The sequence below is a fragment of the Alexandromys fortis genome, unplaced genomic scaffold (assembly GCF_014885135.2).
Source record: "Alexandromys fortis isolate MF-2015 unplaced genomic scaffold, M_Fortis_MF-2015_v1.1 scaffold_196, whole genome shotgun sequence".
In the NCBI taxonomy this organism is placed as follows: Eukaryota; Metazoa; Chordata; class Mammalia; order Rodentia; family Cricetidae; genus Alexandromys; species Alexandromys fortis.
This window is the reverse complement of record NW_026068078.1, coordinates 1,916,403-1,932,195: the sequence shown is the minus strand read 5'-3', so window position 1 is coordinate 1,932,195 and position 15,793 is coordinate 1,916,403. Positions and strand designations below refer to the sequence as shown.

Here is a 15,793-nt window from a genome sequence, read left to right as displayed (position 1 = left end):
TGGCTGATGGAAGGTCTTGGACATTGGTGCTATGAGCCTTAGGCCTGGAGTACAGTCTCTTAGTTATCGGGGAAAGTGCTAAAACTTTCAGGTTTCTTGTTTTGTTAATAACTAAACTAGAAGAGTGATTAATATTCTGGAAGAAAGACTCAAGAGTACATACAAAAGAGTACATTTGTTGTAAACGTAAGTGGACTCTTAGGTACATTTTGGTAATCCAGTTGTAAGTGCAATAGAAACATGAGGAGAAAAGACAGGGAATTCCAAGTCTGCATTTAAATGGATTTCTGAAAGTTGTTAATTGACAGAATTTGGGAAAGAAAATACAGAGGTCATGGCTGAGATTTTTTCCCTCACAATATAAAATGAAAACATGAATCCTCCAATTCAAAGAGCTGAAACAAATCGTCAGGAAGATAAGCATGAAGATTCGTGCACCAAAGGACAAGTATATTATCAATCACAGGCAGTGAAGGCAAAAGACTACGCATAGTTTTGGAAAAACACTATAAAGTATAAGTAGAATTATCTTATTGTCAATTAGCTGCTTATACCAATGTTAACTGGATCAATAAGCAAGTAGTCTGTTGTTCAAGAATACAGAAAAAGCAGTACTTCATCAGGAAGTGTTTCTATTCTTGTGCACTTAGGGATTGACTTTGCAATGGGAGTTTGCAACTATAAGCTATTGGCCCAAGAACCCCTCTGCTGCTGCATGATTAGGAAGCTGCATGCCTGAGTTGCTTTCTTTTGCTGAAGCTTTCAATTTGACTCATACTGCCTTGAATACATTTTCTTCAGCAGGGAATTCCTCATGCCCAGCCTCCTCTTTCATATAACTCGTTTCCATATCCAGACTTACACAAATGCATTTGAATAACAAAAACAAATCATCCTTGGATCACTAGCAGTGACAGTTTTTATGAAAAATAGTTTCCAGCTTTATAGTTTCTAAAATACAGCAAGGCAGAGCAGAAGGAAGTTGAAGAACATGCAAATGAGATAACCCATAGTCTCTGCCGTATGTATCAAAGAATAACTATCTTAACGGCATCATTTTGTACCAAACACGAGCCCCAAGACAGTGCGACAATGACCACAGAGTTCTGTTCTGAAAATAGATATTCAGAGGTATGGAATGTATTCAGTAGGCCTGAGGAGCTACTGAACAGTGTACTTGGCTAACTTTGTGGGCATTCAACACAGAGGGAAGAGTGACATACAAGGGTTACTGATTGCCTTTAACAGACCTATTACTATTGTCAAAGAAAAGATTAACTTCATAATACACCCGCATAAAAGACTACCTACTACATTGTTTGCTTGAAAGAAGTAATTCCAGAATCTAAGCTAAAAAACATTTTAATTATTGTGTGTGTGCACTTGTGTGTGCACTTGTGTGTGCACTTGTGGCGTAGCACACGCATGGAGGTCAGAGGACACTTTGTGCTCTCCTTCCTCCTTACATGGGTTTGGAGTATGGAACTCAGGTTGTCAGACTTGTGCCGACGGCACCTCTACCACCCGAGCCATCTCAACAGCCCAGATTCCAGAATCTGAAACACTGTCCATGGGAACTCCTTCTCTGTTCAGATAATGATAGTTTTGAGGATCTTATAATCACGTTTCCCCAGAGAGCAGGAACACCTCCATCTGCCATCACCGCATCTGTACTTAGGAAAGTGGAAGCAGGATTGTACGTCTTCTGTATTTCTTCCCAGTACCTCATATTTTTATACTTTCAGATCTCTTCTTGTCCATAACTGTAAGAATTCAGTTGTAAAACTTTATGTAACAATAGATTTTCAATGGCTATTTCATTAAGATACTTAATGCATAACATACTGTCTCAATGTTCATAAACCAAATTTAAGTGGTTTGCTTAAAAATGATTTGTCTGTTATTCAGGATGAACCATTCTGAAAGCCAGACTCAAAATATATGAGCTATTAATGGGTGTGATGCCTCTCATCTTGTGAAAAATCCCCTATTTGTCACAGATTTCTAAGATGTTTCCTAACAATGCTAATTTTAATTTTTGAACCTGTGATTATGAGGAAACACCATTGCCTTGGCTAAATTGTAACATGGTCAAATTGATCTTTACAAACACATTTATTTTTTTAAAAAATTTCGTACGATTTACACAATTTCTTCCCTTTCCCCAACTCTTCCTGTGTTCACGCCATGCCGCTGTCTCTTAAATTCATGGCTATGGTCTATTTTTCTTTAAATATTATTGCTACATACACAGACACACAATTATATAAATATGGTCTGCTGACCATTTGATCTTGCTCATATTAAATGGCATATTTAAAGTTAAAAGAGGGACATTATTCCTTATATTCAGACAGGCCCATTATAGTTATATAAATTATCAGCATCAGGCATTTCCTTCAGGTGTGGGAAGTTAGAGAAATGAGAAATATGTATGGCCTACCGCTGCTTTGGAGATGGAGAAGCTGTATAGTAAGGCACATAGCTTCTAGGACTAGAGCACAGATCATAGCTACAGCATGGCCATCGGGACTTCAGACTTGTGGCTCCAAGCATGAGGTTTACAGTGAGCCGAACATGGTAGTTTCTAAGTTTAGTCCAGCTTAGCTGATAGCTATGCTTAGATAAAAATTTGTGTCCCTGAGAAATGTACTCCTACATTAATTATTGTTTTTGTCCCTCAAATTAGTGAAACTCCAAGTAGTGATATAAATTATTAGATGCTCTAATGTCACTTAGCGTCTCAGCATTTCTATGTTTTCCACATTGCTTATAATCTTAGGATACTGCCCATAGCTCATTTTACAACAGTCTCATTTAGAAAGAAGGAAATGTAAAAATGCAAAGAAGATATTTAACATTAATTTCACAAACTGACACAAAAGCATGCATTTATTTTTGACTTCCATTCTAAAGTTAAGACATTCTTAAAATTTTTAGGCTGGTTTATTTTATTAGTCCCTCTTTGAATCGGATGTCTTTTAGCAGCTGTCTTGCTTACCAGTAATCAAAAATTCAAAATCCACACAGTGTTCTATTAGGGTGCAGACAGCATGTGTACTTCTCATTGTTATCTCACTTTTTCCTATTGTATTACTTTTTCTTCTCTCTTTAAAGTCTTTATTATTTTTAAACTAGTTCTTTCTTTCTGTGACTGTCTATACTGTCTTCCTTCCTTTATTTTTTTCTAAGCCTGTGCATTGTAAAACACACTGTAACCTGTTTAGAGTTTTTTACATCTGGACTTTTTTTTTATCACCTAACTTTTAGCATTTATTTATTTAGTTATTTATTTTGATCTTGTGAGCAAACTTTAAACTCCTAAGTTACAGCTGAGTCCTCCTCTTGGCTTAGTATTTTGTTTCTATGAAGCATGGGAAAGGCTGCGTAAATGCTCTGCTATAAGGTAGAACTTCTTAAAGGAGCTATATCTCTTTTTTCAACTTTCTCTGGCTCTAAGGATATTGGAGCCTCACATCAGTATGTTAAAATGTAGTTGTTTTTTTCTTTTTGATTCTTTGGGGTGACCACCAGCCAGCTCCCAAATAAATACACAGAGACTTATTCTTTCTTATGAATTTCCAATCTTAGCTTGGTTTATTTCTAGCCAGCTTTTATAATTTTTAAAATTTAAGTTAGCCTGTCTATCTTTTGGCTATGAATTTTTATCTTTCTCTGTTCTGTATTCCTTTCCTTGCTTTTTACTTTTTGATTTGCTGTGTAGCTGGGTGTCTGGACCCTGATTTCTTCTTCTACTTCTCCTTTTCTCAGTCCTCAATCTTTTCTTCCCAGATTTCTCCTTCTATTTGTTCTCTCTGCATGCCAGCCCTACACATATCCTTTCTCCTGCCTAGATATTGGTTGTTCAGCTCTCTATTGGACAAATCAGATATTTTATACAGGAAAAATAATACAGCTTCACAGAGTTAAACAAATGTAACATAAAAGAATGCAGCCCATCTTTGCAACATTAAACAAATATTCCCCTGCATAAATGAGTGTAATACATCTTAAAATAATATTGCACAACAATTCAGGACTTGTTGTAGTAGGATAGTTTGGTTCTGGTACTGACATACTGCCTTGACTATTGTTGCTTCTATTCTTATGTTGGTCTCTAGACATCTTGGTGTGGGATAAAAAAGGTCTGGGTACCAGTTTTTGAATTTGTCATTGTTGAATGGCTATTTTCCCCTTGGTTTCTGTCTCCTTTCTGGTTTTCTGGTCAGTGTGACCCGGGCTTCTCGCAGTCTCTGGTCTCTGGTATTAACAGGGCATCTCTGCCCCAGTAGAAGGTTGAGGTGAGACAACTAGGAGGACACAGGACTGGTGATCCGGTAGAGGAATGGTGAGATATTGAGAGAGTTAGGGAATTTGGAGCGCAGGCAGCCTACCTGGACTTCTATTTTGCTTGGTCTCTGGTAGTGTAGGGAGTCTCCACCCCAGATGGGGACTGGGATATGGTGACTAGGAAGGTGGGGAACTAGTGATAGAGGGTGGGCAGAGGCTGAGACAGTGGGAGGGATTTGGTGGATAGGCAGCCTACCTGGACTTCCCCCAGTTTCCTTGGTCTCTGGTAGTGCGGGGAGTCTGTGCCTGGTTGGAGGTTGGGGTGCTGCAAGTAGAAGGGCTGAGGACTGGGGGAAGGGTGTGCGGGGTACTGAGAGAATGAGAGAGTGTTGAAGTTCGTGGAGAGGGTAGCCTACCTGCACTTATGCCTAGTCTTATTGAAGCATGTTATGCTATATTTGGTTATCAATGGGAGGCCTGCTCTTTTCTGGAAGGAAATGGAGAAGCAGTAGATCTGGGTAAGAGGAGAGGTCGGGGGGGGGGGGGGGGGAGGAGGGGAAGGAGGAGAGGCTGTGGTTGAGATGTATTATATGATTGAAGATGATAAAAAAGGAATGCTGCCAGGTAAGAGAGATGTAATGATTATCATCTTGATTTTATATGGAAGAAAGATAGAAAATGAAGGGCCAGTTTTGTAATGTTAGGCCTGGCCAAATAAGTAATCACTACTGCAAATAGGTGAGAAAGAGTAGATTGTTGGATTGCTGTGGGTAAAGGAAGGCAAAAAGTGTATTTTGAGATGAAAAGTTGGATTATCCTGCAGTTGGAAAATTGTGACTGAAATGCCTTACTAGAGAAACCAGGTGGAGTCGTTTCTGCCTGTAGTACTTTTGTCTGGTCTTTCCTCAGGATCATGTGCCACACAATAGTGCATCGTTCTAGCTCCTTTAGTAAAACAGAATTAGTATATAGTCTAGTATCTCATGTGTGAAGGGAACATGAAGATCAAGCCAGGGTTTTCTGTTTTTACCTATTGGCCATCATTAACAATGCAATTGCATTTCTGTCTCTTAAGTATTTTTTTCTTTTAAAGTAAGACAGTGTTTTCAAATTCAAATATCGCCACAGGTGTGTGTTTACAATGATGAATATTAGAGATGCTGAAAAAAAGCAAGGACAACATGCTCTTAATTACAATCTGCAGTGTGTTTAACAAAGATGATCTGATTATCATCTGAATGTCTTCTCTATAAAGCCTCAATTAAGCAATGTGGATAAATGTACTGGTAAATTGCTTTAATCAAAGCCTTCTGCATATTCTAGCAAACCTCACTGTATTATGACCTGCAGTTTTCGCTGTGAGGATTTTGATTGAAAGCTTTGGTTGAAAGCTTGAAGTTTTCATCTTCTTTTTTCTTTCTTTCTTTCTTTCTTTCTTTCTTTCTTTCTTTCTTTCTTTCTTTCTTTCTTTCTTTCTTTCTTTCTTCCTTGCTTTCTTGCTTTCTTGCTTTCTTGCTTTCTTTCTTCTTTTTTGAGACAGGGTTTCTTTGTAACTTTGGGGCCTGTCCTGGAACTATCTCTTGTAGACCAGGCTGTCCCCGAACTCACAGAGATCCACCTGCCCCTGCCTCCCGAGCACTAGGATTGAAGGCATGCGCCACCTCTGCCCCACTGCTTGAAGTCTTCTTAAGTCACTTCACAAGTATGACAAACGTTTTATCAAAGAATTTCTTAGTGACTTTTTAAATTATGTATTTGAGATACTTAAGATGAAATTGTAGGCTAAAATCTTAGACTATTTTAATGTAAACTCTTAGTCATGAAATAATAACTACAATGAATTACACATTAACCCAAAGCATAATAAACTCACTTTTAGTGTGAATCATAGCAAATTGCTTTTAAAGATAAAGTATGTTATGAATAATAACTATCGCTAGAAACAGAAGTAGGAGGACATGTTTCTTCTAACTGGAAAGAAGTAGTTTTTTAATTGCCTAGTACATTATCTCATGTATGGCATGAGTGTTGCTGTGTGGTTTTGATATTAAGCATGTATACCACAACAGGCTCTTTCCCTAGTGACAGTTAACTTCTATCTTAGTCATTACTATAATACTGTGTGTAATGGATTAGTAAAAATGCTGCAGATACCCAAGTGGCTGCAGCAGCAGAAACACTGCAGGTCCCCGAGTGGAAGCAGTGGGTGGCGGGTCCTGAGGGCAGCCTAGGGTCCTGAGAGCAGCCAGTCCTAGGCAGGGATGGCACACAAGACCATGAGGAGAGAAGATGAATGGGCATGCCATGAGACTATGCCAGATCTCTGAAGGCAGCTGGTCCTGGGCAGGGAGCAACGTGGTGGCCCTGTAGATAGGCACACCATGCAGAGTGAGGTTGGATATTTATTAGTGGGTTATAGAGGGGAAAGGTGAAAGGGGGAGAAGAGGAGAGAGAGACAGAGACACAGAGAGAGACAGAGAAGGGGGAAGGGGAGAAGTGGGGAAAAGGGAGAGACCAAAGCTGCCTCTTGGAGAGGGAGATAGAAAAGGCTTACCTCTGAGGGAGGGGGATAGAGCAGAACATTACTCTGTGAAATGATACCAGGATCACAATAACTCTTTAAATGACTGGCTTACATTTTCAGTTGTTTAGTTCATTATGGTCAGAGCAGGAAGCATGGCCACATAAGGCAGACATGGTACTGGAGAGGTAGCAGAAAGTTCTATTTCTGGATCAGCAGGCAATAGGAAGAGGGAGAGATGTTGGGCCTGGCCTGAGCATTTGGAACCCCTAAATTCACTCCAGACACACCTCCTAATCACTATCAAGTAATACAACTCCTCAATGAGCAAGCACTCAAATATATGAGTCTATAGGGACATTTTTATTCAACCTACCAGAAGTCCTAAGCAAGTACTCTGGATCCCACACTCTACCTTTCAGAGTCCACATCTCTCATCTATTCCCTGTCCCAGTCTTCCTTCCAGTTTCCTGTCTAGCTTTTCCAGTTCACATAGAAAGATCTATTTTTAATAGTCCTTCAGATACTTTCAGCTTTACTTTTTAGTTGTCTTCTCTACTCATATTCAAAATATGGCAACCATCATAAGAAGGAAGTTAGTATCTGTCTTAATTAGTGTTTCCATTGTTGGGATATAAGAGCATGGCCAGAAGCAACCTGGGGAGGAAAGGGTTTGTTTCATCTTAAAGCTTGCTGTCCATCGTCCAGTAAAGTCAGTGCAGGAACTAAAAAGAAGCAGAGGTCATAGAGGAATATTGCTTGCTGGCTTGCTGTCATTTCTTGTTCAGTTTGGCTTTTCATAGTATCCAGGACCACCTGTCCAGGGGTAGCATGATCCACAATGGGCTGGGCACTCCCACATCGATCATTATTTAAGAAAACACATTATATGTTTGTCTACAGGCCAGTCTTATTGAAGTATTTTCTCAACTGAGAGTCCCTCTTCCCGAATGACTCTAGTTTGTGTCAAGTTGACATAGAACTAGTAAGCACAGAATCTATTTGGCCCTTGCTATAATGTGGATCCTAAGAACCACTTATCTGCAGGTGAATTTACTCTCTGCCTTTCAGAATTCAGTCCTTTTTCCACTTGAGGCATTTTTCAAATGCTCCGTGGTAAGCTCCAGCTGTGGTTTTAGCTTCCCTGGTTTTTATTCCTCTATTCTAATCTATGTGACCTTGTGAAGCTCTGTTAATTCCACTTTCCCTTAGACCAATCCTTCCAATCCTTCCAATCCTTGACAAACGCGTTCTTTAAACCTTGCTGAGACCTAGTAAATGCCCACAGGGAAGGAAACAACCTGAATTCCTGGCTGGCTCACAAGTGCTCCTCCTCTTCTTGAGTTTGGTGCATAAAATCCCCTTGTCTTTGCAGCTCTCCAATAATCTTAAACTAGGAATAAAATGTTACCAAGTTGATACATCAGTAACAGTTTTGAGATAAAAAGCAATTTATAAATAAATAGTCTCTGTCAGTATTATTCAAAGGTTAAATTGCCAGAACAATCCAGTCTTAGTTGCAAAGGCACAGCTGCACACATAGGTAAAGGGAAGATTGACGGAACTCACAAGTACTGAGGCATTCATTACATTCACCTAATTAGGTAGGTGCAGTTTAAATGTTGGAATCTCACAGGCCATCCCGCAGTGCTATATTTCAAGAGAAAGCAATAAATAGCCTAAGTAACAAATGTAAAGAATAAAAAGCTTCCTTTTTTCCCTCTGCCAGCCACCATCAGATGTGCTGAAATGGCTGATACAAGTACATTGAGGAGCTATGGAGAAAGAAAGAGTCCTATGGGGTGCTTCCCCCGCAAGAGTTTCTGATGGCAGTAACACTAGGTCTCTGGGCTCAGCGGGGCTGTCTGCACCACCCAGCCTGAAAACTAAGAATAGAAGCTCGAGCAGTCATGTAATATAAGGATTGGTATGCATCCTAGTGGCCAGTTTCTCAGGGTGCAACTTGTCTATCATGGTGTTAACCTGCTGACTTTGCCCAAAGCCATTTCAGCTCATTTCAGAGAAGAGAGACTGACACTGCTGTGGGATGCTGAGGGTCTTGGGTTCTTACTGGGTTCATGAGGCTTCCACGTGTATATTTTTTTGAGTTCATCCTCACAAATCCATTCTATAAAGCTCCCAGAAGAAATCCTGGATCGCAGAAGCAGTCCACAGCACAGGTGGATATAGATTACTCAAGTCCAATTGCCAATTTGTTACAGCATGAGAGCCAGCTCATGGGAGAGATGCTCAGTTGAGTCTTTAGCTGGGTTGAGGGTACTAACAGTGAAGTCAGTGCTGGTGATCACGGGTTTGGAAGATCAGAACCCATGCACACTTCCACATGGCTGGGGCCAGATCATACAGGAAATTCCATATGTCAGAGTCACAGCAAACACTGGAATTTGAAAATTCTTATTTTGGATGACACTAGGAACTGGCACCTGGGGTTGTAAAGTGAGCAGCTTTAGCGATTCTGAATATGAGTATTTTCTCATGGTTTTGAACTAGAGAGTACCGAATGATGTCACAAAGTTTATGAAGTGGTTTGTACAGAGTGCTAGCAGGTTGACTCCCTTACCTGCAAGGTGGTTGAAGCCAGTGAGTTTGTTTACTTCCTGGGATGGAATTGTTTGTCCTCTCTGTTTGCAGATTAACATACTAGAGGGATTTTCTACCAATGTCCAACTAGCATCTCTTTTCTGATGTGGGGGTCTCATTGAAGGCTTCAGCATGGCCATCCTGATGAAGATGGTGACTGTGATGGTAGTGGTCACAGTAAACCCCAGCATGCCACCCTAAGAATCTTACAAATATTAACTGTACCAGTGCTTGGTGGGGTCCTTGACTTTCGGAGGTGGAGGTCAGGAGCTTGACATTCACTTTTTTAAAAATCAGACCTCTCAAATCTCTCATATGCTCTCTCATTTCTGCTTTTGTCTGCCGTCCCTGGGAAGAGTTTCCACCAGTTCTGCCAGTCTCCTCACTAGCGTGAAATGTTAATGTTCTCTGCTTCTTTGAAAGGGTAGCGTTTAAGCCTATGACCTAGATTTTTGCCCTAGTTTTAAAAGAAAATGAGATCAGGAAAATGAGAATCAGATATTTTTAGCTTTTTGTGTTGGAAAGGAAATTCAACTGATACATGACCAGGGTTCAAATAGTAGGCTTGGTGTTGTCAACTTGGCACAATCTGGAATCACATGGGAAGACAGTCTCAATAAGGAATTGTCTAAACTGGGATTGCCTGTTAGGTCTGTGAGGGAAATACTTAGTTGGATCAATTGAAGCAGAAAGACCCAACCTTAATGTCGGCAGCACCATGTCCTGGGCTGGACCCCGGGCTGAATGAAAAGGAGAGTGGGCTCCACTCTGGCAATCATGCGTGCACTTAGTCTGTCTCTCTCTTCTGGACTGTAGATGCATCTAGTTGCCTCAAGTTAACTCAGTGACTTCCCAGAAGTGGGGACTGTTAGCTGGGACTGTAAGCTGAATAAAATCCTAAGGATCACAAGAAAGGTGGCATGTTCTTATGCACATGGGATTCTTTTCCTGCCTTGCTTCTCAACTCATTCAGGGCACTAAATACTGGAATAACTACATTCTTGCTACTAGGCAGAGTTCCACATTAAACATACTAAGCGTTGTTTGAGGATAGTTACTTAACAATTAATACGTTGTTCAGGTAAGATGCAGACTAAAGATAATAAGATAAGTCAGGTTAATAAACAAGCAGCGCATAAGTTTTCTGGTAAGCACAACTAGATTTTTCTTTCTCTGTAGGAAAAGCACCAACAACTTCTCTAGTAACCTAAACTCTGTTTGGTTAGCCTTGTGTTTGAACTTACATTGAATTAGTATTTTTCTAGAATGGTAAGGTACATTAGTGTTTCTGTACAGTCAAGTCTTCGTGTTTTACTTTTGTAGACCTGTTTTGTCCTTGTACTATCTCTATGATTTATACAATTATTTTCATTTTATTAAACAGCCAGAGGGTCACAAAGTTGAGTAGTTAGTTTAAGTTCACACAGCAAACAAGCATCAGATAGTTAACCAAAATACTCCCTTGTATTTCAGTAAATCATTAAAACTTATACATTTTAGTGTTTTATCATTTTTATGTGTGTGGGTATTTACATGATGTATGCCTATACATCATGTACATGCCAGGCACCCAGAAAGGCCAGAAGAGGTGTCAGATCCCCTGGAACTAGAGTTACAGATGATTGTGAGCCACTGTGTGGGTGGTGAGATTCGAACTTGGGGCCTCTGGAAGCTTTTCTATTGCTCTTAATCACTGTGCCATCTCTCCAGCCCCCAAATGTTTTAGTTTTTTAATGCATATGGTAGGTGAATTGATTTAAAAAATAATATAGCATACAAAATAATTTGTGCAGAATTTTAAAAAAAGTTTTCATTGAGATAATTAGGTAATACTTTAAGGCATTAATTATGCACCTAGTACATGACATTTGTATTTTAGTTTAGAATTATTGTCATAATTAATATGTGGTTCATATTGATTAAAATGCAAATGTAGCTGCATATCATATAAAGAACAGTAAATGATGAAAGCAGAAGCTTTCCAACTTAATTGGAACCTATTAAAAATGAAAGAAGCAGCCTCATTTTGCAAACAAGTCAAGTATGCTGGTTCAGAATAGTAAGGCAGGGATAGCTTTACTGTCTATGAAAACACATCCTCATTGTTCTGAGTCTTGTATAGAATTCAGTGTTCATCATTAAAGTTGAATATGGGCATCTGATCAATGTCATGAGGTCTACTCTTTAAAGTATTCTGAACTTAATTTCATGATTCTATTTTCTTTACTTTTGGATAATGGGTTTTAATTGTATTATAAAGATGATTACAATTTCTGTTTGCAATTAAAGACATTTTCATATATTTCTAAGCAGTGCTTTTGCTAAGCGTGAACACTCATCTAGCATGTAGCTGGATGTCTTTCATATAAAGTGTGCCCATGCTCATCTCTCACGTTTCTTTCTAGATGATGCCAGCTCCAGGCAGCTATGATGTTCAGAAATCGTATGACATGTCCCAAGTTAAGCACAACTACATGCCACCTCGTAGTGCAGTGGCTCAAAAAAAGCATTCTTCGTTCTTGAGTGCAACTCCTCGGTGCCTGGGGAAAGTCGATGATGGGCCAGGTAAGGATGACTGTTCTTTGAGGCTGAGGAGAAGCCACAGTTTCATAGTGAATGGGTGACTACAGTCACTTCACGGATGGTAGTACTTAAAGTACACAGACTCCCCTCCAAAGGAAAACAGGGAAGAGTGAAAAATGTGAGACTTTTTATTTTCAAATGTAAAATTTGTCTAAGGTTTATGTCTCCTTATTCTTCCAAAGACATTTTATTAAGATAATAAATTCATCTGGCATTCGGTTTTGTGAAAAACACAAAACTCTTAGCACATAAGACGTTATTAAAGGAGAAAGTCACTTTTCTCCAATTTGGAAATCAATATAATAAAAGAAATACATGCCAGTTACATAAACTTATTGGGTACTCTTGAATGTCAAGAATGCAGTCTCAAAGTTAGCTTTGTCAACTTATTGAAATTGTGAAATGCCCAAGGCATTGGTGAAGCACATGTGTAGGTGTATGTGTGTGTTCTCAGACAGGATTACCTGAGGCAGGAAGGCCTGCCATGATGAGGATGGTGGCCTCTGAGAGGCTGAGGCACTGGGATGGATGAAGATGAAAAAGGAGAATGTCAGCTGAATACTGGCCTTTTCTGTTTCCTGGTCCAGGGAGATGAGAGCATGTGTTCTCATGTGCGGTGGATAGGAGCTGGTCCTGTGACCATGCCTTCCCTACTATCATGGGTTGCATTGCCCAAAACATGAACCCAAGTAACCCTTTTCCCCTTAAATTGCTTATTGTCAGGATTAGGTCACAGTAATGAGAGAAGTGACTAGTCCAGCAGTGAATATACAGAGAAATAATATTTGAAAGTTGAGAGTTATAAAAATGATTTAGCCTGACCTCACTGCAGACAGAGTCTGTGCACTCACCCAAGATCAAGAGCCAAGTGAGTGTCTCAGTCTCATACTGCCACTGGAGCAGTGGTGACATCCAGACTCAGCTGCTGCTAAAGACCATGTTGGGATTCGTGGACCTACCACAGCTGGGGGTCTGACCTGAAGTCTGGGATCTTCACTGCCACTAATGGTCCCATAGAGGCTCAGGGTTGAGGTCACAATCTGAGTCCTTGGTGGTGTCTGGTGACCACACAACTGCTGGAATCATTCCCAGCTGAGTGACCGCTCCCTCCACCCAGAGTCAGGATGTCCTCTGGGCCTCAACTGCTACCAAGGACCATGTCTGGGTTTATGGTCCAGCCGCAGCTGGTGTCTCTGTTGATGTCTGTGGCCAGTGGCACCTCAGGAGGCCTTAGGAATCATGCGAGATGGCAGGGGCTATACTCAGCATCCCCACCGTTTACTGCTCTGGGAAAGCTGGTGTTACCTCTGCTGCACTTCAGCAAGACAGCCGACCCCTGCACTACTGCTGCATTGTCAAGCTTCAGCTTTGCTCTACGTCAACATTAAAAATGCAGCTGGTAGTGGTGATGCTTCCTAACTGATTAGTATGAAAAAGTTCTTTCTTTTGATATATTTATCATTATTGAAGGAGCCCCTGCACAGAAGGGGTTTCCTCCCAGACACCAGCTTAAGCACAAACCACACTTAAAACACCTGTTTTCACAGAGAGATCTTTCGTGAATCAGAAAAAAAAGGTTAATGTGGTTACTTTCTGGTTCAGGCAGAAAACAACAGCAAATGACCTTGCCGGTGTAATTTTTAAGAGGATGAAAAAGAGAAGTCTGTGTTAGAACGAACTAAGATGTGACGTAAAGGAGATAGAGGATGAGGGAGAAGGGGAAGGGGACAAGGAAAAGGGAGAAAGGGTATTTGTCCCAGAGGACAGAAGACTGCCTCTGGGCAGAGAGGAGACAGACATAGCATATAAGCAAACGGCTATTTATAAGGCAAAAGGGGAAACCTCGTGTTAGGATGAGGTGTTTTAATCTTATTTGGACATGTTTATTAGGTGAACCAAAGGGGGCTTTGGTAGTCAGTCTCAGGAGGAGGAAGTGGTCAAATAATGGAATAGATCTCTGTGGCTAGCTTTAGGAATATAGTCTAATGGTTTTAGCAAGGCAGAGGGGACTGGGGAGAAGGGCAAGACCTGCCAGAGCCATGCTTGGTACGCTGGAACTTGCCAGAGTCCCTTCAGTCCCCATCTACGTATTTTCTGATGTAACTACCTCATTTCTACTTGCAGTTCTGAATAGGTCTAACCTTTGCCAGAGACAAACAAATATATTTCATACTTTTCAAGAATAGTAACTTTACAGTAAAGCATAATGATAAGCGTTCAGTTTGTTTCACGTCCCATGTCAGTGTTTGTTTTATGAATGAATGGTGTCCTTTCATATCACACACCTGTTAGAAAGAAAGTAGTGACAATTGTTTATTCTGATTGCTATTTAGTCATTGGTAGTTTTGTTTTACTTACTTAATTAAAAAGCTATTCTTATTTTATGTACATGTGTAAGTGCCTGCATGCATGTCTGTGCACCTGGTGTGTTCCTGGTGCCCATAGAGGCAAAGAAGGGAATTGGATCCCTGGAGTTGGAGTTACAGGTAGTTGTGAATTGGTGGTTGTGGGTTCTTGGAACTGAACCTAGGTCCTCTGCAAGAGCAATAAATGGTTTTAACTGCTGAGCCAGCTCCCTAGCCCCTTGTTTTACTTTAATACGTCTGAAATGGACCTTTTCATATAAATAAAAAATTCATTATATGTCAAAAAATTTTATGGTACTATGTTATATGTAGAAATGAAACTGTAGGACTATTTAAGTTTAAGAATATGGGATGCTTATTTGCTATGATTATTTTGAGGGCTATGCTTTTTAGAATGAAAGAATAGATTTTATTATCTTTTTTTACTTTTAAATAAAATTGAAAATTAAAACCAATTTCTTGGCTTTTTATATTTGTAGATAAAGATTTAAGAACAGAAGTTGGTAAATAGATGAACAATCTTCTAAGATTCACAGATTTATAAAGTATTTATCTACTGACTCGGCATTTTATTGCCGTGTTTTTATTTTAAATGGCTTTAACACTTTAACAGGTATGGAAGGATTTTGTCTTAATTACAAAGGAAGGCTTTCCTTTGACTGCATATATTTAAGAAAGATAAAACTCATTTTCATTAGTCTAAATTAAACAGGGAGAGAGTATATTTGCAATCAGTATGCTGTATTCCATTAAATGTTGTGTAACCAATAAAAACACATTAGAATCATTTAATGAAGAAATTATTAAATGAGGTGTATCACATTATAAAGCAATCTCCTTTTATTACCCCAAGTTTTAATTCATGGGTATGTAAATGATTTTGTGATTGATCCAACTCAGGTAATGTGAAATTGCTAAGTGGAAAAGTACTTAAATATTACTTTACCTCTTATATTGACCTGCTTTGGAACATTTAGTAGGGAGAATGCCTAGCAATTTTAAAGAGAAAGTGGGTGGTGAAAACATTGTTGAGAGTAGAAAGTTGGAGAGTCTCCTTAGAGGTGGCTGTGTAATAAACTAGCAGTCTTCTTCAAGGACAAGTTGGAAGAAAAGTTCAAATATATATGTCTGACCCCAGATTCTGTTTCTAAGGTCATCCTAGTGGAGTTGTCAATGGCCAGCACTTGTAGCACTAGTGATGGCAGTTACCAAATTAAAGTTTAATTCCTAAAAGAAAAGCGAGGTTCAGTTGACTTGAGTGTATATNNTATATCAGCTAAGTGAATGAGCCAGATGGGAAAGTGCATGAGAGACAGAAGAAATGATGCAGTCAGAGAGACATCACATCTGTGCGGAGAGGTAGGAGATGCAGAGGAGTTGGTTCAGAGTGAGATGTGAGTCCTTTAGATAGTGATATGGAAGGAAGCCTCAC

The 15,793-nt window shown here is 39.8% G+C and overlaps 1 protein-coding gene across 1 annotated transcript in view; it reads left to right on the top strand.

Annotated features, from left to right (window-relative positions):
* Stpg2 (sperm tail PG-rich repeat containing 2) overlaps positions 1-15,793 on the top strand; it is a 1,012,587-nt gene that overhangs the window by 104,076 nt on the left and 892,718 nt on the right. The window contains exon 11 of the mRNA XM_050121746.1: positions 11,818-11,977. Coding sequence (XP_049977703.1) covers positions 11,818-11,977 — 160 coding nt within the window. The remainder of the gene's footprint in view (positions 1-11,817; positions 11,978-15,793) is intronic.